Source organism: Dasypus novemcinctus, chromosome 24 (assembly GCF_030445035.2).
Source record: "Dasypus novemcinctus isolate mDasNov1 chromosome 24, mDasNov1.1.hap2, whole genome shotgun sequence".
Classification (NCBI taxonomy): domain Eukaryota; kingdom Metazoa; phylum Chordata; class Mammalia; order Cingulata; family Dasypodidae; genus Dasypus; species Dasypus novemcinctus.
The window spans coordinates 46,756,506-46,778,793 of NC_080696.1; the positions used below are offsets into that span (position 1 = coordinate 46,756,506).

The 22,288-nt window shown below is 50.2% G+C and overlaps 1 protein-coding gene and 1 long non-coding RNA gene across 2 annotated transcripts in view; one reads left to right on the forward strand and one right to left on the reverse strand.

Moving 5' to 3' along the window:
- Positions 1 to 7,709, reverse strand: part of PTPRT (protein tyrosine phosphatase receptor type T) — a 1,175,887-nt gene extending 1,168,178 nt beyond the window's left edge. The window contains exon 1 of the mRNA XM_058287117.2: positions 7,499 to 7,709. Within this exon, the coding sequence (XP_058143100.2) occupies positions 7,499 to 7,586 (88 nt within the window). The 5' untranslated portion in view covers positions 7,587 to 7,709. The remainder of the gene's footprint in view (positions 1 to 7,498) is intronic.
- Positions 7,710 to 7,881: 172 nt separating this feature from the next.
- LOC131275785 (uncharacterized) lies at positions 7,882 to 19,974 on the forward strand. Its single transcript, XR_009183237.2, has 3 exons — positions 7,882 to 8,099; positions 13,036 to 13,120; positions 17,819 to 19,974. It is a non-coding gene; the product is annotated as an uncharacterized lncRNA (long non-coding RNA).
- Positions 19,975 to 22,288: the final 2,314 nt, after the last annotated feature.

Here is a 22,288-nt window from a genome sequence, read left to right on the forward strand (position 1 = left end):
GGCTTGACTTGCTTCTGACAAACAGAATACAATAAAAGTGATGGGATGTCACTTCCGAAATTAGGTTACAAGAGACTCCGCCTTGCGCAGACTCTCTCCTGCCGTCTCACTTGCTCACTCTCACGAAGGCAGCTGCCGTTTTGTGAGCCGCCCTATGGAGAAACCCCCGTGGCAAGCAACGGAGGGCAGCTTCCAGCCAACAGCCAGTGAGGAACAGAGGTCCCCATTCCACGAGTCCAGCAACCACCCACGTGGGCTTGGAAGGAGAATCTTCCCCATATCAGCTGAGATGCTGCAGCCTCTGCCAACATCTGCTTTACAGTCCAGCAGAGACCAGGAGCCAGAGGACCCAGTTAAGCCCCACTCAGATTCCTGACCCAAAAAACCAGGGAGAGAATAAAGCCATTAATTTGAGGGGATGGAGGAAATTTGTTAAGCAGCATTAGATAGCTAATTCTGTTCCCTCGACAAGTGAGTGGGATTTTTTTTTTCTTTTCAAAAAGGAGGCACCCATGAAATACTGACAGGTATGAGTCCCTAGGGCCCATGAAAACTTAGAGGCTAATTCCAAGATGCTTAAGAAAAGAAAGGAACAGAAGCATCAGTTTCTAGGCTATCCTCTAATTTAAACACATAGTACGATAATATGACAACATAATTTTAATTAGCTTAATAAGTTCTCATACTCAAACCAACTTTTAAAAAGTTAAGGAAAGGAACTATTATAAATGCATATATACCCTTTTAAAATAGCTTTCTTTTCTGTCTTTAATACTACTAACAGTCATTATTTTACCCTGCTCTACCCCCACACCATTCAAATAAAACCATGGGCATCCCAGATTCTGGGGCCCCCAGGACAAAGGACCAACGATGCATGTTTGGGACCAAAAACCTCAAGGTGAGTCTGAAGATCCTGTTTGTCGCAGAAAAATAAGGATGCTCTCAAACCTGTCTGGAAATAGTGGAAAAGGACTTGATTTGAATGGGCTCCAACTGATTAACCTGTGACAATTTGAGCAGCAAAAAATAATCATCATCATAATGATAGTCAATTAGAGCAAGTCAAGATTGTCCAAGGCTGCTGGTTCATAACGCTGCTCAAACGTTAAGCACGCGTTACCAAGTCCTGCCTGCTGACGAGAGCCCATTAATTCATGCTCGGTTACGAAGGCACCAATGTGTGACCCTTAAAGGGTGACTATACACCACTCGCCCCAAGGTATGGAGGACCAAGAGAAATGGGGATGATTTGAGAGGGCACAGGCTTTCCAGGGCCCTAGGAAAGTGAGCTGGGGAAGGTGGGAGACAGCACTGAGCCACCCCTGGAGGAGGAGGGGCCTCCCTGAGGAAGTCTGAGGTTTATAAACATCTTAAGGAGCAGCTCAGGAACTGTCGGTGCAAAGTTCTTCCTGGACACTGACGGGAGCCTCTAGAAAAGCAGAGGCTGTTCATCCTGCTGGGAAACTAAGGGGGCAGGAAACGTTGCATCTGCTCCTCATGGGAGCATCCATGCTTCTCTCATATTTCTACGTCCTTGCTTAAATGAGAAATAAAATTAATGAATGGTTATTCTTTCCCCCACCAATCCATAGTCTACCAAAATACTGCAAAGCCAATGTATTCGCATCTTCAATTTTAACAGACATGGCCAAATTAGCACTCAAAGTGGCTGTTTCAATTTTCACTACTCGACAATGAACAAAACCACCTAATTGCTCAGATCCTTGTCAAAACTTGACAGTCTTAAACTTTTTAATTTTTTCCAAACTGATGAGGGGGATAAAATGCTAATTCATTGATTTAATTCACAACCCAAAAAGCCTAAAAGAAGGGGAAATTACAAAAAAAAAATGCTCTGCCAATAGCTAATACAACAAACTATTTTGGAAACTGGCAAGGAATGAGTAATGGTAATACAGTTCACAGGGTGCCTGATTTGTGCCAGTAATTGACAATTTACAGAAGTTATCTTCAGCTCTTGCAGCACTGAGACATAGGGATTCCCATTTTACAGTTAAGAAAGAAAGGTTCAGAAAAGCCAAGTAACTTATCAAGGTCACACAGCAAGTATATTGGGGAACTGAGATTTTAACTCAAATCTAGCGACTAGCTATACTACTGCCTATATTCAAGTAAAATGTATAACAGCTTTAGTCCATGAACTGTACCCATTATAAGTGTACAATTCTATGATTTTTAGTAAATTTATAGAGCTATACAACCATCACCATCTTCCAGTTTTCAAATATTTCTATCACCCCAAAATGTTCTCTGACACCCATCTGCTGAAAATCTCTGCTCCCACGTCTGGCCCTAGGCAGCCACTGATCTGCTTTCTGTCTCGATAGATTCGCCTTCTCTAGACAGTTCATAAAATACGTAGTCTTTGCATCTGGCTTCTTTCACTTAGCAAAGTACTTCTGAGGTTCAACCATTATAACACATATCAGCAGTTCATTGTTTTTTAAGTTGTTTCCATTGTACGAATTCACCAGCTAATGGACTGGTTCCAGTTTAGGGCTTGAATGAACAGTGCCACTGTGAATAGTCACATATATGCCTTTGTGGACATAAGCTTTCATTTCTGTTGGGTAGATTCCTAGAAGTGGAATTTCTGGATCATATGGTAAGTATATGTTTACTTTTTGAAGAAACTGCCCAACTGTTTTTCTAAGTGGCTTCACCTTTTTATACTCCCCCCAGCATCAAATAAAAAAATGTAAGCTGAATATTCAAAGAATGTGAAACGCTTTCCTTTTTTATCATGTTTACTCTATTCCACTCATGCACCCATGGTTGTGTGCATGTGAGATGTACTTCAGCAGCCTGATTACAATGCAGAAAAATTAGATCTACAGCACGGGCAACTCACTTGAAGTTCTCAGAGTTACCCACATTCCAGTGGTAGATCGGGCAGGACTTCCATGAGTAGGTACCTAGGATGGACCAACTGAAAGAACACTGGCATTTGGGGATAAAACAAGCCTTGAAGATCACTGTTTCTTATTGCTTCCCTCCCCCTTTCTCTACCCTGCCCTGTGAATACAGTAATTGGCATTTTTTACTTTGGGCAGGTCCTCCCTTCTGGACATTGCCTTGAGTTCCCACTGGGCCTCTCTGTATCCTTTTTAGTTTCTGAATCTCTTACCAATAGGCTATAAGTAAATGACATTATCATGCTCATTTCTCCCTCTTCTAGGCAAACAGAAGTGTCCAGTAAGAGCACGCCAAGTGCTGACTCCCATGGCCCCAAAATAGTCACCATGGCTCAACTGGTCACAACACTATCAATCACGGCAGCCCCTTGGGTGGATTCTCTTTATTAATCCATTTCTTCTTCAACAAACCAATTTGAACTCATTTTCTAAGATTTCATGAGACACTGACACTGCCTTCTAATATCTACATGGTGGTACCTCCTAAACCCAATTCTGTAATGTGCTTACAAATGCTATTACACTTGTTGGACATGGTTTGTTTTCAATTATTCTATCACTTCTTTATTTATTTATTGGAATACCATAACCCTCTATGTTTATCTATTCCTCCTTCCTTTCTACCATTTACCCCAAGAACACCCAGCACTTCATTTCTAGGTTAGGTAAGGGGTGGGAATGAAGCAGGAGACGGGGTCCTGGGGCAAGGAAGACTGTACTGGAGGAAGGTGACAGGGTCGGAGAGGAGAGATATCCACACGCTTTCCTATCACAACCTGCAACCACTTTTTAATCAGTTCTAATCCACATGGTAAAATGTGTGTAAGACAAAACATTTCCTATCTAAACCCTTGAGTAACCAAATAGTTCAGTGTCACCAGTGGGAAAACTTTTCATTTGAAATCTTTTCTGAAAGCAGCTGCAAGGAGTCAAGCTCCCGAAAAGAAGGAAACAAAAAACATCACAAAAGCCCAGTCATCCAGTCATCAGTTCATAACGTAGCTTAAATCTCTGCCCACCTTGGCCCCCTACATATACAAGGCTCCCATCATTGACTGGGGACCTACTATGCACCAGGCAGGCTTCCACTCACTCCACATACACCATCTTATTGAGTCTTTGCAAATTCCAGGGAGGCAGCCACAACTACCCTCACTTGACAGATGAGATGCTGAGGATTCAAGAAGGTCAACGACTTGCCCAGGTTGGCCTGGCTAGTAAGAGGCAGGGCTAAGGTTCAAACCAAGGACTTCAGACTCCTTTCTCTAAACCAGCTGCCTCCTGAGTTACACTCCACCATTCCCCACCATGATTTCAGTAGAACCCTACCATCTCTTCACGGTCATCAATAAATATTTATCAAGGACCCACCGCCTATGTGGCAATGCTCTTGTTTCCACAGCAACGCACTATCAGAAAGTCATGGGAGTATCCCGTGATGAAAAGAAAGATACTGTACTGTCCTGCCATAATGGCTCTTAAAGGTGACAGTTACACGAGGACAGCGGATGCCCCCTCAGCTGGTAGCATGGAACCTCTTCTTGCTGAGGACAAGCACGAAGAAATTGAGCAGAGGAGAAAGGTAGTGGATTGTAATCCAAGATGACGTTCTGCTTTTACTATGTGTTTGTGATTGTTGCTGAAGCAGAATTCCAAACGAGGTTTGCACATTAATTCGTCTGTTATTAGGAGACAAATCAAGTGATCCAGGACGGAAAGTAAAATTTGACTGTACTGCCGAACAGTTCCCCAGAGGTATCTGGCAGTGATTATCAAGTTAAATGACTACATTGCTAACAATTGCAATCTCAAATCGGTCCCCTCTAAGATCCATTTTACTCTCAATGTACTGATGCTGCAACCAACTATTAAGCAAACTAATTATCACCTTATCCATTTGTTTACCTGCTTTCCTCTCCCCCCATCCCAAGTCAAGTTTTGCCACACTACCAGTCTGGTTTTAAATGCTTTGTTACTATCATTCCTTACCAAAATTGCCCTGGCTCATAAAACGCATCTTAGAGTAAGAGAAATGGAGATTGCCTTAGGATGACAAGCTTTTGCCCCTGACTTCTGGGCCCCATAAGCAACATTTTACAGCAAAACATATCGCCCTGAAAATGTAAGTCTACAAATTGAGATTGCTTTCAAGACTGAGAATACTCAGATGGAGAAGACATCACTGAGTTTTTAAAGTATTATTTACCCAAACTTGCAGAAAGTTTCAAATAAGATACTTTAAAGGAAATCAAGCTTTTGTAATATTATTCTAGATTTGGATATCAATTATTTCTATATTTAAGAATAATAAGAATTATTTCAAAAAACTATGACAGGTCCATTTTTAAAAGTCCACGTTTGCATCATTCCTGTGCCTACAAAGACAGATGTTCATGAGGAAGGCTGGGGAAAAAATCGAATTTAAATGGTCTAGTTAGCATTAAATCTAGCGAGGAGAGGTTCAGACATACACAGAAAATTACCATTTCTACAAATGAGTGAGGCTTAAAATTCACCAACTCTCCAACACAAGCTAATCCCATTCGTTTAAAGAGTCCCTGGAACAATCGCAGCCACTTGCTAAGTAGAGGCTACAGCGGCTCTGCAGCCGCCCAGCAGCTCAGGTAGAACCAAAAGAAACATGTGGTGCCCTAACTGTAGATTCCTTCCCAAACTGTACTCCCGGACCGCTTTTCTTTCTCTTGTGTTCCGAAGAGCAAACAAAGGAAAGGTGCTTGCTCCGCACACTCCCCTAAATGTTTTAACAAAAGGCTGCTGAATAAACACATTACTTATTTAAAAATTGAAAAGAAGTTCTCTTCCTAAGAAGCAAGCAACAAGATTTGCATTTTAACAGTTGTGGGCGAGCGCCACCTGGCGGGACTGTCCGGAAGCGGCTCCCGTTCAGCACTGGACAGTTTCCCGAGCCCGCACGGTTTCACCGCGGGTAACCCAGGAACGAGTTGAGACCCTGGGGTTTCCACACTGGTTTGCCGCTGGATCGTCACTACTACTGCTCTAAGGCTACCCGGCCAGGTCTTGGAGGTAAGACAATGTAAGTCATGGATCATGCCCGGGTCCCCAGGATCTTTCCCTCACCTCCTTGGCACACCTAGTACCGACTCCAAAACGGGGAAAACAAGAATTGTGCACCATCTTTAGAAAAGTGTCGGGCTGTCCCTCTTCTCTTGCCTGCGAATCCATCCTTGCAGCTTCACAACACTTCAAAAGGAGTCTCCTGGTTACCTAACTTCCCAGCCAGGGAAACAGGCTGTCCCTTCACAGAAGTCCCACATTCAGCAAGCGGACTCTAACGCGTTTCCAATGGAACTGTCACTGCAGCGGTTCTGGCTCAACCTCAGAAGCTGCCTCTTCAACGAAGTCCCATTCCCCCTCAGATTTTTATCGTCGTTTTCTTTCTTTTCCTTCCTTCCTTCCGTCCCTCCTCCCTCCCTTCCTTCTTTCCTTTTCAGCGTACAATATCTGGGCACAGCTGTTGGTCAGGAATCCAAAACGAAGCCTTTTCCTGAGTCCCTGAGATCCCGATACCCTCCCCTCCGCGCAGGCACGTCAAGGCCAGACGGTGCTAAGAAACTTCAAGGTGATTCTGAACTGGGAAGCCCACCTGCGCCACCTCCTGCCCTTCTGTCCTTCCCTCCACCGCCTTCGGGCGGGAGCTCATCGCGGGAAGCTGCCGTGGGCTGGGGGCGGTGTGCGACCGTGGGCCGTGGTGGTCTCCACCGCCCCGCACATGCCAGCTTACCACGAGGAGCGTGCCAAGGTAACTCCCACCCTGGAGCGCTACCTCTGCTCGCCTCCTTCCTACGGTAAGACCCCAAGTATAAGTCCCCTAAACTTTTCCGGAGCAGCCACTGCACAGGTCAAAGCCACTCCACGCGAAAGGCCTCGACTGGGGCGCCCATTTACCCCCCGACGAAAAGCCCCGCGGGCGGGCCGAGGGCAGGCACCGCGGCCTCGGCTATTGACACCGTCGCCCCGCGGGTGCCTTCGGCGGCTTGCTTTAGGACTCGGTTAGCGGCGCGGCGAGTTTAGAGCAAGTCCTGCGGCTGCCCGTATCCCCCGGGAGAAAAAGGAAAGGTGCCACCGCCCGGCGGCCCCTGCCTCCTGGGGACCCGTCCTCCCCACGTAAAGCGCGCGCTGCCCGAGACGCTGCCGGGGAGAGGACGCTCCACCCCGGGCGTCGATGTCGTTTCTCTTCTCGCCGCCCCAAACGGCGTGATTCCGACAAGTGGGAGGCGGCAAGTGGAAATATTCGCAACAACCGCGGAAAGTTACTCCAGCCCCCGGGCCCCGCCGGAAAGTGAAGCGGAGAACTTGGGCAAACGCGGGCCGCCGAAGGACGCGAGGGGCCGGGAGCGCCGGCTGGGGCGCCCCTGGACGCGGCTGCCCGCAGCTGGAGCCTGGACCCGGGCTCCGGCCGCGGGGACCCGCACGCCCCGAGCGCCAGCACAACTTTCTGCTCCCGCGGCCCCGCGGCGGAGGCCGAGACACGCCGGGGAGAGAGCGGGGAGCGCGGGGGAGCCCGGGGGCGCACTCACCTGCGGCACTCTGCGCCCCGGCGCCGGGCAGCGGCGGCAGCTGCAGCCGCAGGAGCAGGCTGAGGGCGAGCGCGGCGAGGCTCGCCATCCGGACGGCGGCGGGCGGCTCAGCCCCTTCCCGCGGGGGCCGGGGCCGGGGCTGGGGCGGGCGCGGGGCGGCCCCGCATCGCCGGCGCGGCCGCTGGCTGTGCGCGCAGCTGGGCGCCCCGGCTGGCTCTGCTCGGGCTCCCGGAGCCGGCGCCGCTGCGCTCCGAGCCGAGGCGCGACGCTAACTGAGGCGGGAGGCTGGGCGGGGGCGGGACGCGGGGGGCGGGGGGCGGTGTCCCCCGAGTCCTAACGCCGCCGCCGTCGCCGCCCGCCCGGGCGCTCCGCCTCGGCCGCGCACACACCCTCGCGCGCACGCCCGCGCCTGGCACACGCCCGCGGCAGCCACACGCGGGCTCTCCCGCGCACCCTCTTCCGGGCTGGCCGGCTCGGGGCGGCTCGCACAGTCACGCGCGTACACACATCACCCCCGCACCCACATGGCCCGCAGGGTCCTCGACTCTCCGCCCCGCGCCGCGCCACGCAGCCAAGCGTCGTCTGCCCGGCGGGGGCGCAGGTACTGGGGGCGGTGGGGAGAGGAGGGAGGCAGGGAGCAGCCGTTCGAACTCGGGGGGGGGGGGGGGCGGTGAATCGGGGGGCAGTGGGTTGAGGGGACAGTGAGGGAGCACTTGTCTGAACTCGGGGGAGGGGTGCCGATGCATAGGGGGACATCTGCCCAAAGTCGGGGGAGGCGGCAGGTGGGGGGTCTCGGCATGCCCTGGGGTGAGAATTTCATCTCAGAGTCCCCCCACCCAACTCTCTCTCTCTCTTTCCTGAGCGCATCGTTGACCGCGCGCAAACAGCCCCCACCACACACACACACGCACACCTCGCCCGCCACCCAGGCACCCCTCTTTTTCACCCTCCTCTCTTCCTTCTCCCCACCCATTGCGGGAGGGACGCGGGCGGGGCATGAGACAGCCCCGTCTCTCGCGCTGCCTTCCTTCCTTCCTTTCTCGGGAGATGGAACCGGGTAGCTTTTGCCTTTTTCTTCTCGGTCTGAACAAAGACCTGGTTGAGGCTGAAAAGCTGAAAACCACGGATGAGAGAGACTGAGCTGGCCCCAGCAGCCTCCAGGCCCGGGCTCTCTGCCGGGTGCCGACCGGGGACGGCGGGGAGGAGCCCGGGCAGGTGAGCTGCCTCCGGCCCCGGCGGGGGGGCTGGGCTCTACACGCAGGTGGGGGCGGTGCTAGGGAACCGGGGTGTGCTCGGGGAGTCACACTTGGCGAACACTTAGCTACCTGGCAAAAGCGCTCCTTCTTCGGTTTCAGCACAGCCCCCCATCACCGTTGGGATTCCAGGAATTGGACTGGGCTGTCCATGAGGAAATCCTATGAAAGTCTGGGTTTCCAAAAGTGGGGAGCCCCAGAGTCCCAGTTGCTGTGACAGAGAACTCGTCCCCAGGCCCCGGTTCCCACTGGAGGGAGTGGAGTCGTTCCCTGGAAGGGAGGCTTCTTCATCTGCCCAGCCCCACGCCCGTTAATCCCAGGGGAGATTCTTCCACCACTCTCGGGGCTCCCCCAACCACCAGCACCTTGGAAAGGTGAGGGGCTGAGACCAGCTGGTGCCTCCCACGAGGGCCTCGACAAAGGGGCCACAAGGGATGAATGCCAAAGTCCTGCTTCCCAGATCCCTCCCTGGGAAGAGGGGGATTCCACAGGTCTGAGGGGAAACCTGAGAGCCGGATCTTAACACACTGCCTCAGCGATTCTTAGTAAATCCACAAATATTTAAGGAGCACCACCTACACCAGGCTGGTCTCTGGGCACACAACTAGGAGCAGTACTGGGGACCACGGAATAGGAACACCCGCCTCCTCTGAGCTCAATGGCCAGCTGTTTCCTCCACCAAAGGCTCCCCAAGCCCCGCCCTGGGCAGATGAGTTGTTCTGGAGCCTGTGAGGAGAGGCCTGACCCAGGCCCACAACCTGTGACCGTGGGTGTGGCTGGCCCAGGGAGGAGGAGGTTTCCAAGCCAGGAGCATGGTGTCACGCTGGTATCTTGTCCCAGCTTCCTGGGGCTCCTGCCAACTGGTTCCTTCTCTCAGGCTTTATGGAAAAGTATAAAATAGCAGTTCTCCCAGCATCTCCCAGCCCTCCGCTGCTGCTCCTAGGAGCACACACCCTCCCCCTTCCTCCTGCACCCTCCCTCTTCCTCCTGCACCCTCCCCCTTCCTGCTGCACCCTCCCCCTTCCTCCTGCACCCTCCCTCTTCCTCCTGCACCCTCTCCCTTCCTCCTGCACCTTCCCTCGTCCTCCTGCACACTTCCCCTTCCTCCTGCACCCTCCCTCTTCCTCCTACACCCTCCCCCTTCCTGCTGCACCCTCCCCCTTCCTCCTGCACCCTCCCCCTTCCTGCTGCACCCTCCCCCTTCCTCCTGCACCCTCCCTCTTCCTCCTGCACCCTCCCCATTCCTCCTGCACCCTCCCTCGTCCTCCTGCACACTTCCCCTTCCTCCTGTACCTTTCCCCTTCCTGCTGTACCCTCCCCCTTCCTGATGCACCTTTCCCTTTCCTGCTGCACCCTCCCCCTTCCTCCTGCACCCTCCCCCTTCCTGCTGTATCCTCCCTTTTCCTCCTGCACCCTCCCCTTCCTCCTGCACCCTCCCCCTTCCTCCTGCACCCTCCCCTTCCTCCTGCACCCTCCCCCTTTCTCCTGCACCCTCCTCCTTTCTCCTGCACCCTCCTCCTTCCTCCTGCACCCTCCCCCTTCCTGCTGCACCTTTCCTCTTCCTCCTGCACCCTCCCCTTCCTGCTGCACCCTCCCCCTTCCTCCTGCACCCTCCCTCCTGCACACTCCCACACCCACACTCTAGAGAAACTGTAAATCTACAGGCAGAGCTCCCCAGGTCTGGGTGGGGTTCACGTAGCCCCAAGAAAAAGGTGCTGGGTGTTTCCTGCACAGCGGGGAGCCATCACCCTCAGAACTTCCCAACCTGCCCCCCAACACTGGAAATTCCCCCCTCTGTTCTTTCAGGAGTGTAGGCTCTTACCTGCAGCCTAGCTCTGGCCTCGGGGCTTTCACAGCCAGCCCCTGCTCTTCGCTCTGGCTGGAATGCCCTTCCTGGCATTGTCTCCTCGTAAACGCCTCTTTAAGTAGCTTTTCCTGGAAACACTGTGCCTACATTTGTTGTCGCCAAGGTGGTCTCTTCCTCAAGACTGTGTTTCCAGAAGCCACCCAGACACTTAGCATGGGGCTGCCAGGGGGAGCTGGCTGGCACAGGGCCAAAGATGCCTCAACCCAAGTCCCTTCTGAATGGGCGTCTCAGGAGCATCTCCCACCCCTCCTGCACCAGGAGCACAGGTGCCGGTCCAAAAGAAGGGCTCTCTTTCCCACCCGGGGAGCCGGGACAGGAGCGCATCTTCCTCCCTGGCTCAGGGAGGGGACTCAGTGCTTAAGATGGAGGCAGGGGCCTGGGGTGGGCTTTGTGGCTCGACCTGGCCCTGCAGGGCCTTTCAGTTCTGCTCAGCCAGCCTGAAGGCAGCCTCTTGTCCTCAAGCGACTCCGCCCTTAGCTCTGTGGGAGCTTTGGCAAGGCGGCTGCTGGCCTCGTTTTCCCCTCTGCACAATGACTTCCTCTGACAGGAACAAGACAGGAGCGTTCAGACATTTTACCTGCAGATCTCTTACCTGAGCACAGCATTGGGGGAAGTCTGAAATGCGGAGCATTCTTTCGACAAGTAGGTGAGCAGTCTACTCCAGGCCAGGCATTTCAAGCCGTGGGTTAAATAGCTTGACAGTAGGAGTGGCCTTTGCCCTCAGGGCATTTACAGTCTCTGAGGAAGATGGGAGAAAGAGCAGAGGGCTAAAGGGGCCAGAGATGGCGTCCATCTCCCCAGCCCCTCCCCTGCCCCAGTGGTGGTCAGCCCCCCAGGGAGGAGAGAGGCACCAGGGGGATGACATCTTTGGCCAAGGTGCCTCACTTATCTATCAGGAAAGTCCAGGGACATAGCTGTTGTTTTATCGCCACCTTAGAGAGGAGGAAACCGAGACTCAGAGAGGCCAAAACCCTGTAAGGAGGGAAGGGTCACATGTGATGAGGTGGCTGCTCCATTTTGCCATCTCTCTCAGGGAGCCACAATTTAAATTTTTAAAATTCAATTCCTGGGGAACAAATGTAGCTCAAATGGTTGATCACCTGCTTCCCATGTATGAGGTCCTGGGTTCAATCCCCAGTGCCTCCTAAAACAAAAATTCAGTTTCTCAATCAACACTTGCCACAACCCAAGTGCTCAGTAGCCACATATGGCTAGTGGCTGCCGTATGGGAGAGCATAGAAACAGAACATTTCCACCATCACAGAAAATTCTATTAAACAGTGCTGTTCTAGAGCCCACGGCCTGTTTTTATAAATAAAGTTTTATTGGAGTACAGTCTCGCTTATTCATTTTTATAGTGCCATTGGCTTCTTCCTGTACTGCAGTGGCAGAGATGAGTAATTGTGGCAGAAACCCTCGCAGTCCAACTCCACGATCACCAGTCTAAAGCAGTGGTTCTCAAAGTGTGGCGTTTGAACCAGTACCATCAGCATCACCCTGGAAATGGTTAGAAATCAGATTCTCAGGCCCCACCCCAGATGCTGGAGGCGGGGCCCAGCAGGCTACGGTCTAACAAACCTTCCGGGTGTTCTGATGCACACTCAATTTGAAAACCACTGATCCAAAATACACGTGGGAGAAAATGCTAACTTGTGCCTGGCACAGTTAGGGCGCTAATGGGCTTCCGTGGAGCAGCCGAGTTTGGAAAGATGTCAGGAGAACAATAGCCCATAGGCTGCCTGGCCCCTCTGCAGTGAAGGCTTTCTCAGCGCTGCCGAGAGGCCATGCCAAGCAAGAGGGCCCTCTCGCCAGCCGCCCGCTCGGATGCCCAGGCCCATGCCTGCCCGCCTCACCCCACCCCCCAGAGTTGTCAGCACACTGGAGCTGCCTCACGCATAAATTCATGGACCAGCTGTCTCTTTTAATCTGGTTGCAAGATGAAACCATTAATAGATGTCAGACACATTGGCAAAGATCTCTTCATTAATAATTTCCTCCTTTCTGAGGGAAAAAAAAAATTAGTAACAAGCAACCATCAATAATTCAAAAATACAAGTTAACCTTTCTATTAGCAGAGCAACATTGCACACATTGCGAACTGTTCCAGAACCAGTAGTTCTGGCTTGGGTAATGTTTTGATGGCATGAAATTAATATACATTAATGCTGTCCATCAAGACACACAAATGTAAATAACCAAGATGCAACTTGGACATCCTAAGTATTTTTCGAGTTTAACCTCATGATCCAACCATTTTATTTCTACAAAAACAGGCATTATCTAACAATAATGCTGTTTCCAAAATCAGAATTCTACCAAAGAATCCGTTTTCAGTCAGACGACCTTTTGGCTTGAAAGTTCTCCCTTTCAATGTTCGCTGAACCAACACTTCCTCTCTACAATTTCCTCCCTTCAAGGCTGGTTCTTCACTCTGGGGACAAATGAAATGAACTTGGACACCCTTTCCAGGTGACCTCCATTCAGACATTGCCTCTTCTCCAGGTAAGCTTTCTCAATTCCTTACACCCTCTTTATCCCTCTTCTTACATGGATTTTCAGATCCCCAATACCTGGTTCCTCTTCTCAGGCCTGCTCCATTTTGGCAATGTCCCTCTTTTGGGGGAGTTCTCACACCTCCCCACAATCCCACACCTCCATTTACCACCAGGTGACCACAAACTAGTCACTTTCCCTCTCCAAATCTGTTTCCCCATCTGTAAAATTGGGGTGATTATTCCTACCTCACTGAGCTAATATGGGAATTAAGTGAGTTAATGGACGTGAAAACTCCTAGAACAAGGCATGGCCCACTCAAGAGATCCCTTCCTTTCCTTGTTTCCTACTTCCCAGTCTTAGCTTTACCACACCACCCAGCCGTGATGACAGGCCAGACTCCTGGACGTCAGCGCAGGGTGGAGAGCCAGTTGCTTCGTCCTGAGGCCAAACACCAGCACTGGGGCCGCACTCTTGGCAAGTAGACCTCAGGGCCCGGGATGCCCCGAATTTCACACTAGCACCGCCTCTCACTTTGCCCAAGTGGCATCTGCCAAACAGCTGTTCCTTTTCATTAAAAATAAAACCAAGCAATGGGCAGTGGGCACCCACTGTGGATGTTTGCCCCCGGCCTTGTGCTGGAAGGTGGGGATGTGAGGATAAAGTGATCCCCTTCACCAGAAGAGCTCACACCAGCACACCTGGAGCAGGGTGGTGGTGGTGTCAGGGTCTGAATAAAGGATGTCACCCTGATTGAGGTGTGGCCCCAGCCTCTACTTCCTGCGTCCAGCCAAATGCCTTCTCTGGGAAAGCAGAAAAGCCACTGTTCTTACAGCAGCCTGTGCCTGGAGGTGGCCTCATGCCTTTCAGAGCACTGAGGTCCCTTGGGCCTCTCAGCTCCTCTCCTGTCCCGATTCCAAACTCAGACTCAGGCAAGTGACAGGCAGGGATGGACTGTGATGTAGGAGAACCTGTGGTTTCTCACCCCACGCTACCCGCACGGGGACCTTGGCTGTTTGCTGCCTCCAGGTGCACCCCTTCCAGTCCTTCTGCACATGGCGGCCAGAGGGGCAGTTCAGAAAAGACAGACACTGCGCTGCCTTGCCTCTCGCCAGCTTCAAACCCTCTAGTAATGCCCCACTGCCCTCAGAACAGAGTCCACAGTCCTTAACGCGGCCAAGGAGACCCTCCGCCGAGGGCACCCCATCCCTCTCCTCCCTCGGTCACCTTAGGCTCCAGCCACAGGGAAGTCCTCACAGGTAGAGAAGGAAAGAAGGGCATTACCAATGCCTGGTACAGCCTAAACCGGCGGTTCTTAACCAGGGGCCGTGAGCTTGAACTGAAATTTAGAAAAACAGGATTCTTGTGGGACATGTTGGTGCGGGTGTGATATAGTTATTAAATAATACACAGTATAGTGGGGACTTAGATTTCAGCTGATTGGCAAAGGGGTCTGTGGAACTAAAAAGGTTAAGAACCCTCGGCCTAAGCAAACGCTCAGAGATGGGAAAGCGTCTACATGTTCAAAGAGGTTGGGACATGACAAAAACCTGAGATGGTGGGTGCAGTGGCTCCCTCAGTGCCTGATTTCATTTCCTCCGCATTGCCTTCACTCACACCCTGACCTCCAAGCCACACGGGACAACTCTCCATTCCCACCCCCACCGGGCCTCGGCTTGTATAGTTTCCTCACTCTGGAATGTCATCTCCCAGGCATCCAAATTATCCTGCAAGGCTCAGCCTCGGGCAGCATGAGAGGGCTGGTCTGGAGCAGCAGGATGAGGAATTCTGGATAGCACCATCTGCACGTCTGCCTTCTTCACGGGGCGCCAGCCTCGGAGGGTGCCGGTACCATCATACACATCCTCATTCCCTCAAAGCGTGGTGTGCAGCAAGCACTCCAAAGCTGGTGGTCAAAACAAGGTGCCACACCTGCAGGGCCAAGTACGAGTTCAGGATGAGTTGTTTTCACACAAGAGGGACAGTGTGAGTCAGGGGAAGACGTGCAGGGGGCTATTCCCTAACGCTCCAGGAACTCCCAGGAGTTCTTCCTGATAACTCCGAGCTCACTCCAGGCCAGATGAACCCAAGACTCCAGGGAAGGGTGTGAAAAGGCTGTGCCTGGAGGAGGCTCACAAAAGGACACAACTGGGTAACTGTCCAGGCTGAGTCAGGAGTGACAGATTGCTAGAAGCTCCTGGCTCCAGCACCAGCAGTCCCAGGCCTTCCCTGAGCGGAGAAGAACCCCGGCCGAGCCCGTGGAGGCTGTCCCGGTGCTGAGCCTCCCGGACTGGAGGAGCCTCCTCCAGCTGGGGCCTGCCTCCCAAGGGCCACAGGATCGCGTCCTCTGAGAAAACAATGGCACCAGGAGGTTTGAGACAAAAAAGACACAGAAAGAATGCCTCATTTTTGAAAGGAACTGTGTAAACTTCCTTCGGGCCTCAGGGTTTTACAAAATTGCCTTCATCAGAATCCTTGGTTCTTAATATACTTGCATGATGTTTCCCTGCATCAGCTTCTTTGGTTAGTATTATTATTTCCTTAGGTTTATTACTGTATATTATTGTAGGTATTTATTTTATTTTAATTGGTTTGTTTTTTTGTTTTTGTTGTTGTTTTTTTATTTATTTCTCTCCCCTTCCTCCTCCCCCCTGCCCCCCGTCCCCAGTTGTCTGCTCTCTGTGTCCATTCACTGTGTGTTCTTCTGTGACCACTTCTATCCTTATCAGCGGCATAGGGAATCTGTTTCTTTTTGTTGAGTCATCTTGTTGTTGTGTCAGCTCTCTGTGTATGCGGCGCCATTCTTTCACACTGGGTGTCTCTCCTTATGGGGCGCACTCCTTGCACGTGGGGCTCCCCTACACGGGGGACACCCCCTCGTGGCAAGGCACTCCTTCCGTGCATCAGCACTGTGCATGGGCCAGCTCCACATGGGTCAAGGAGGCCCAGGGTTTGAACTGTGGACCTCCCGTGTGGTAGACAGATGCCCTAACCACTGGGCCAAGTCCACTTCCCTGATTTTTTGCTTCATTGTGTTTTGATAAGTCCCTATGACCCACCCACTGTAAAGATTAGGCCCTTGTCACGGAATTCCTCCCCACCTGCCCTCTAGGGCCCAGCCTTGAACGCTTCAGGAAGAAAGGCTGGCAAGAAGGCTGCCTTCAGAGAGGACCCCAGAGCCCAGTGATTCCCGGTTCCCACAAGGCAGCCAGGCCTGGGGCCCCACCCTCAGCGAAGGATTTACTTGGGATAGGACCAAAGCAACAGTATTTTGTAAACCTCCCCAAGTATTTCTAATAACTAAGAACTACTGCAAGGACTCCCAGCTAGAGTTCTCCCCAACTGTGGCTGGCTGGGATAGGAACCATCTGGGAAATTTGGGGAGGAGAGGGGATCGGGAACGGGACTACCCAGAGCTCTACCACCTGTAATGGAATACATTTCCCCCCACCCCTGGCCACCTCCGGGAATCCTTGCATGGAAAGAGACATGCCTTGAAGGGGGTGGGTTGGACAAGCGAACGGTCTGTGGGGTGCACCTGCCAGAGAAACATGGGGTGGCTGTTAACGTTCCGTGCAGCTGAGTCGAAGTCTCTGGACAGCGAGGCTCAGGAGTTTGCATTTGTAACACTTTATCAGGTGCTCCTCAGGTACAGGTAAGTCTGTAAATGACACATGCAGGGTGGAGGATGAGGGAAATCGAAAGCTTCCAGGGACAGCCCAGTCTGCACAGGTCATTTCCGTGTCTCTGACACCTATAAGGACTTAGAGGATGAATACTGAGCCTGGAATATGTACACACTTAGGCTTTACACAGGACTCTTTGTACACACGACAGACACCCAGATCAATGATGCTTAAGTGAAAAGGGGGCTCTAGCAGCTAATTTAGCTGAGCAGCTCATGAGCACCTTCAGGCAGAGCTGGAGCCAGCTACTCAGACGGTGACTTCAGGGCCCACTGGTTTCTCCCTCTTTTTATGTCAGCTCTGCTTCTCTCTGCAGTACTCAGGGAAACTGGACACTGACAGCAGCACAGCCAGTTCTCACAGCTTAGCATCTAAGTGAAAAACGAGGCCCCCCTGCAACAGCCTGGCCAAACTCTAGCCAAAGAACATTTCCAGGAAGGCACTGATTGGCTGATTTGGGTCACATGCTGCTTCCTGAACCAATCATTTTGACCAGTGTAGTTCGGAGTATGGTAATTGGCCAGCCTAGGTCATGTGTCCCCCTCCCTGTATTAGGGGATGGTTGCCAAAACTGGAAGCCCCACCAAAGCTTAATCCAGTGGGGAAAGGGTGTTTTCTCTACAGGCACTCAGCATCGTTCCACCACACTCCTGAGTCAAAATGTCCGTAAACCTCTTTAACAAGTGGTCTAAAGACCTAATCCAGTTAGCCAGGGTCTGCTGCTACCAACTCCTTCCCTCTCCCACACTTCCTTTGCACACCCACCCCCCACCCCATACCCACATAGACTCTGATTTTTACACAGCTTTCCTTTCCTCTGTTCCGAACCATGAGTGTTATCCTCCCAATGTTTCAACCAGCCAGCTACTCCACAGCTAATCTAGTAGAATTAATACTGGCTCCTTAAGTTTCAGGAAATGGCATCTGTTTAAGAAGTATTTACTACACTACATAGAAAGAAATTTCCCCAAAAAAGAAAACGGCAAACTTTAGCCCCAGTATCTCTTTCATGTCTCCACAGACCCAGCAGGAAGATGGCAAAGGATTCCTGGGCACACTGAAATTTTTCCTTGATGTGGCAGACCAGACTGTGCACGTTTATCCAAGCCATTCTCATGTCAAGTAAAATGTTGATAAATCATTATTTCTACAAGCTAAAGAAAATACTAATAACTCAAGGCAGAATGAGAGTGAGTTTGTTGAAATGAATGTGAAGAATTGAGGGTACAATCTTGGAATGTAAAACCATAGAAAATACCATCTGGGAACACAGACATCATCTGTCTTATCTGGAAGCCTGTCTCCTAGGTGGCAAATTTAGGGATTACTTTGAGGACAGAGTGTGCCCTGTGATCTGGGGAGGGGGCTAAATGGCAGGGGGCCGATGTGTTCCTTTACCCAAAGACACTGTTCATCACTGTCTGCCACCAAAGAATGAGGATTGATAACCTTTGGGGTTTTTCACTTTGGCTTTGCTTCCACCTTTCTGATATATTTGAACTTGAGTTTATTGGGAGCTTACCTGAGCCAGACTTCTAGCTAAAAGCCTTACGTCAGGGGTTTGAAACCTTTTTTGTTTGCCAATATGGTGAAAACTATAGACCCCTTCTCAGAATGTAGTGGCAAAGAGTTTTACGACACTCAACCAGTGCCAGGTCTAACAACTACCATAATCTTGAAGTACAGGTGAGCATAAGCAATTTTTCATGATATGCAACAACTGTAATGTGATATGAAATGAATACCACTGTAATTTATTGCATACATTCATAAGTGAAGGAAATGCTAGATTTCAGTTAGAGGTCAGAGAAAATAAAGATAATAAGTTGATTTCTTTCAATTCAAGCTCACAGACCCCCTGAAATCTTTGGGTCCATGGATCCCTGGTTAAGAACCCCTGCCTTATATGCATTATCTGCCCTGCAGCTATCTAATTATCCTCCATTTATAGATGAGGAAACTGAGGCACAAACCGTTTTGTTGATTATGGATCGATATTGGTTTGAGGTTTCGTTTTCTTCTCAATTTTTACTTGAGCTTTTAAAACCACTGTAATTATGTCTCCTAATTATAGGCCAAGAATATTAGAATTAACAGGGAACTTCGAGCCTGTCCATCTCAAAACCCTTTTCATTTTACAGACATTTCAGTAGAGCTTTGCCAGTAAACAAAAATAAATAGGGTTTAGTTTACCCAGAAGCCAGATCCTCTGTAATAAGTTCTGGGCCAGGTTCTCCCCAGAGCAGGAGAATGTGCAGTTGTAGATTGGGTTGATTTCAGTTTATTTGAGGTTTTGATTTCCAAATCCTCTAGGCCTTACCTACCCCAAGAGGAACTGAGATGTGATAATAGGAACCGTATGGCCCAAAAACGTTCCCAAATTAACATAGGTTGGTGCTACCCCCATGTCCATTGGGGGTCAGTTGCACTTGGGAGACTGGACCTCTGTGTAATTCTTGTTTCCTGTGAGAAGAACATTACGAGTCCTTGAATGTTTTAAAATATAAATTCATGGAATTTTGAAACCTGTTAATAATCAATTTTCTTCACTCTGGTGGGATTCAAAAAAATAAGAAATTGATAAATGTTAAATATTTCCTTGCTGCTAATAACACTTCCCCCCTCCATCCACTTTTTTTCCATCTTCTAAGTCTTCTAACATGAATTTATTTTCTATTTGAAAGCCAATCTCACTGGTTATTAGATATTCTCCCTGCTGTCACTATCAGTAAATTATTAAACAGCTGACCAAGCTTTGTTTTAAAATGATTCTCTTATGAAGCTCAGTGATATATTTGCCATGAATACTGAATGGTGCTGCTGTCTCTAAGGACACGTGAATGATTCCTATTTACTACCTTTAACAAAATGCCTGTGCAATTAGCAGCAAGAACTTGACTTGAATCACAGTTACTAGAGATATTTGTAGCTCATTTACATGGAACTCACTTTACACATTGCACTTCTGGCTGGGAGAAGCATGTTAAGCTTCTAGGCCATGTCACTAAATAGCATACAGACTTGCCTTTTGTCATTCCCCCTTTCTTGTCTTGCCATCCCCGAGCCTTGACATACCTGTAGGGATCCCTACTTCGTTTAATGCAGCAGCTGGTTCTGAATGAATTTCCATTTTAAAGGAATAGATCTCATTAAGATAAAATTGCTTAACCTGCCTTCATCTCCGCTTCCTCATCTATTCTATAAAATGGAGGCCAGAAGTCCTACCTCATGGATTCTATAATGAAAACAGACTGCTGAGCACTGTGCCTCAGTAGCTACTTTTTTTCCTATTGACTCCTGCATTAGTCCAGACTCTCCAGGTTGTAAGTGACAGAGACCCATCTCAAATTCACTTATGATTAAGAGGAAACATTGGCTTACCTAAGCAAACAGTGGTTGATCAGTCAGAGTCTAAACAGAAAAGCAGAAACTGCTTCAAGTATTGACAACCAAGAGAATTTAATGAAGGAAATTGGTTATACAAGTGAGGGAGCAGAGAGCCCAAAAAGAGATCAGGAGGTAACTCAGAAACACATTAGAGCAAGGAGCTACTGCTATTGGTAGGATGGAGGAACAAAGATGCTAGGAGCCTAGAGGTGTAGTAATATGTGGAAGCTGGAACATGGCAGATGTGTCCAGGGTAAGCCAAGTCCAAGGAGGATACTCCTTTGCTGCTGTAGAAATCACTCAAGGCAGGGAGAAAAGAAAAGAAATTCTCCCTTGCCCAGGTCCTTGAGCTTCCAGTCAGTGCTCCCATTGGCCAGCTTCCAAGCTGCAAGAGGGGTCTGGGAAAACACAGACACCAGGGATCAGCCCCACTGAATACAGTGCAGAACAAGGAAAGGAAAGGCCTTGGTCCAAGGTCAAATGGGCTCCAAACCAGCCCAGGTGAAAAGGGCAGGTGGAGGCCAGCCTTAGATACCAGTCAACCTTCAGGATGTCTCAACCTCTAGCTCCCTTTTCTTGGGGCATAAGCTTTGTTCTCCCAGCTCTATTACTGAGTAGCAGAAAGCATGGCTGAGGGAAACTTCCACCTACACCAGTAACTCCAAGTTCAGAGAGAACAGGGACTTCCTCTTGCTGCTCCAATTTAAACATTTCTAATTGGCCTAGACTGAGTCACATGCTCATGCCTCGGCCCAATGACTGAGGATGGGGAGGTACGATTTGCCTGCCATGAGTCATGCACTCATCCCTGTGGCCAGAGAGGTATGTTTGCTAGGAGAAGCAGAGGCAAAGGGGAAGGCAGAACAATGGATGCCCCATGTCAGAGCTGTACTGGTCTTCAGTGGACTCATTTGGGAGGTTTTGAGAGTGTGGTGGTCATCAATCTTGTTCACCAAATATTCCAAGTTCTCCCTCCAGAGACATATTAGGATGGCACATCCCTGTCCCCTTAAGTGTGACCAGGTGAAATTGCTTTGTCCAAGAAAATGAAAGTAGAAGTGATACATGTTACTTCTAGATGGAAGTTTAACAAGAAGTGAGTCATATGCCATCCTCTCTCTCCTTCTGCCACAGTAACCGACAACCTTCCAGATAATGGCTGCCCCATCAGCCTGGGTCCCAGGGCTCCCCGACAACCCATAATAGACATGTAGTGTGAGCAGGAAATAAGCCTTTGTGTTTTCAGCTGCTGCAATTGGAGGCTATTTCTTACAGCAATATAATCAAGGCTATCATGACAGGTCCTAGGAGAAAGGTCCTCAGAGAAGTAATTCTTTTGACCTGGGAACCAAGTCAGCTGCCCATCGAAAGCAGTGCTAGAGGAGCAGATGTGGCTCAAGCAATTGAGCTCCCATCTCCCACATGGGAGGTCCCAGGTTCAGTTCCCAGTACCTACTGAAAAGACAAGAACAAACAACAAGCAAGACAAGCAAAGAAGCCAACTCAGGGAGGCCAATGTGGCTTGGCAGCTGAGCACCGATTTCCCACATATGAGGTCCCAGCTTCAATCCCCAGTCCCTGGTTCCTCAGAAAAAAAAAAAAAAAAAAATCAGCAGTGCTAGATTCTGGTCACAAATAGCCAAAAATTGTGTTAGAGGGAAGCAGATGTGGCTCAAGCAATTGAGCTCCCATCTACCATATAGGAGGTCTAGGGTTCAGTGCCCAGGGCCTCCTGGTGAAGGCACACTGTCCCATGTGGCGAGCTGGCCCACATGGAATGTTGGCCTGCACAGAGTACTGCCCCATGCAGGAGTGCTGCCCTGCACATAAGTGCTGTTCCACACGGAGAGCTGGCGCAGCAAGATGACGCAACAAAAAGAGACACAGAGGAGAAAGAACAAGAGACACAGCAGATCAGGGAGCTGAGGTGGTGCAAGAGAATGATCACCACTCTGGAAGGTCCTAGGATTGGTCCCTGGAGCCACCTAATGAGAATACAAGCAGACACAGAAGAACACACAGTGAATAGACACAGAGCAGACAATGGAGGAAGGGGGCAGAAATAATAAATCTTTTTTTTTTAATTGTGTTAAAGAGCAGAGGA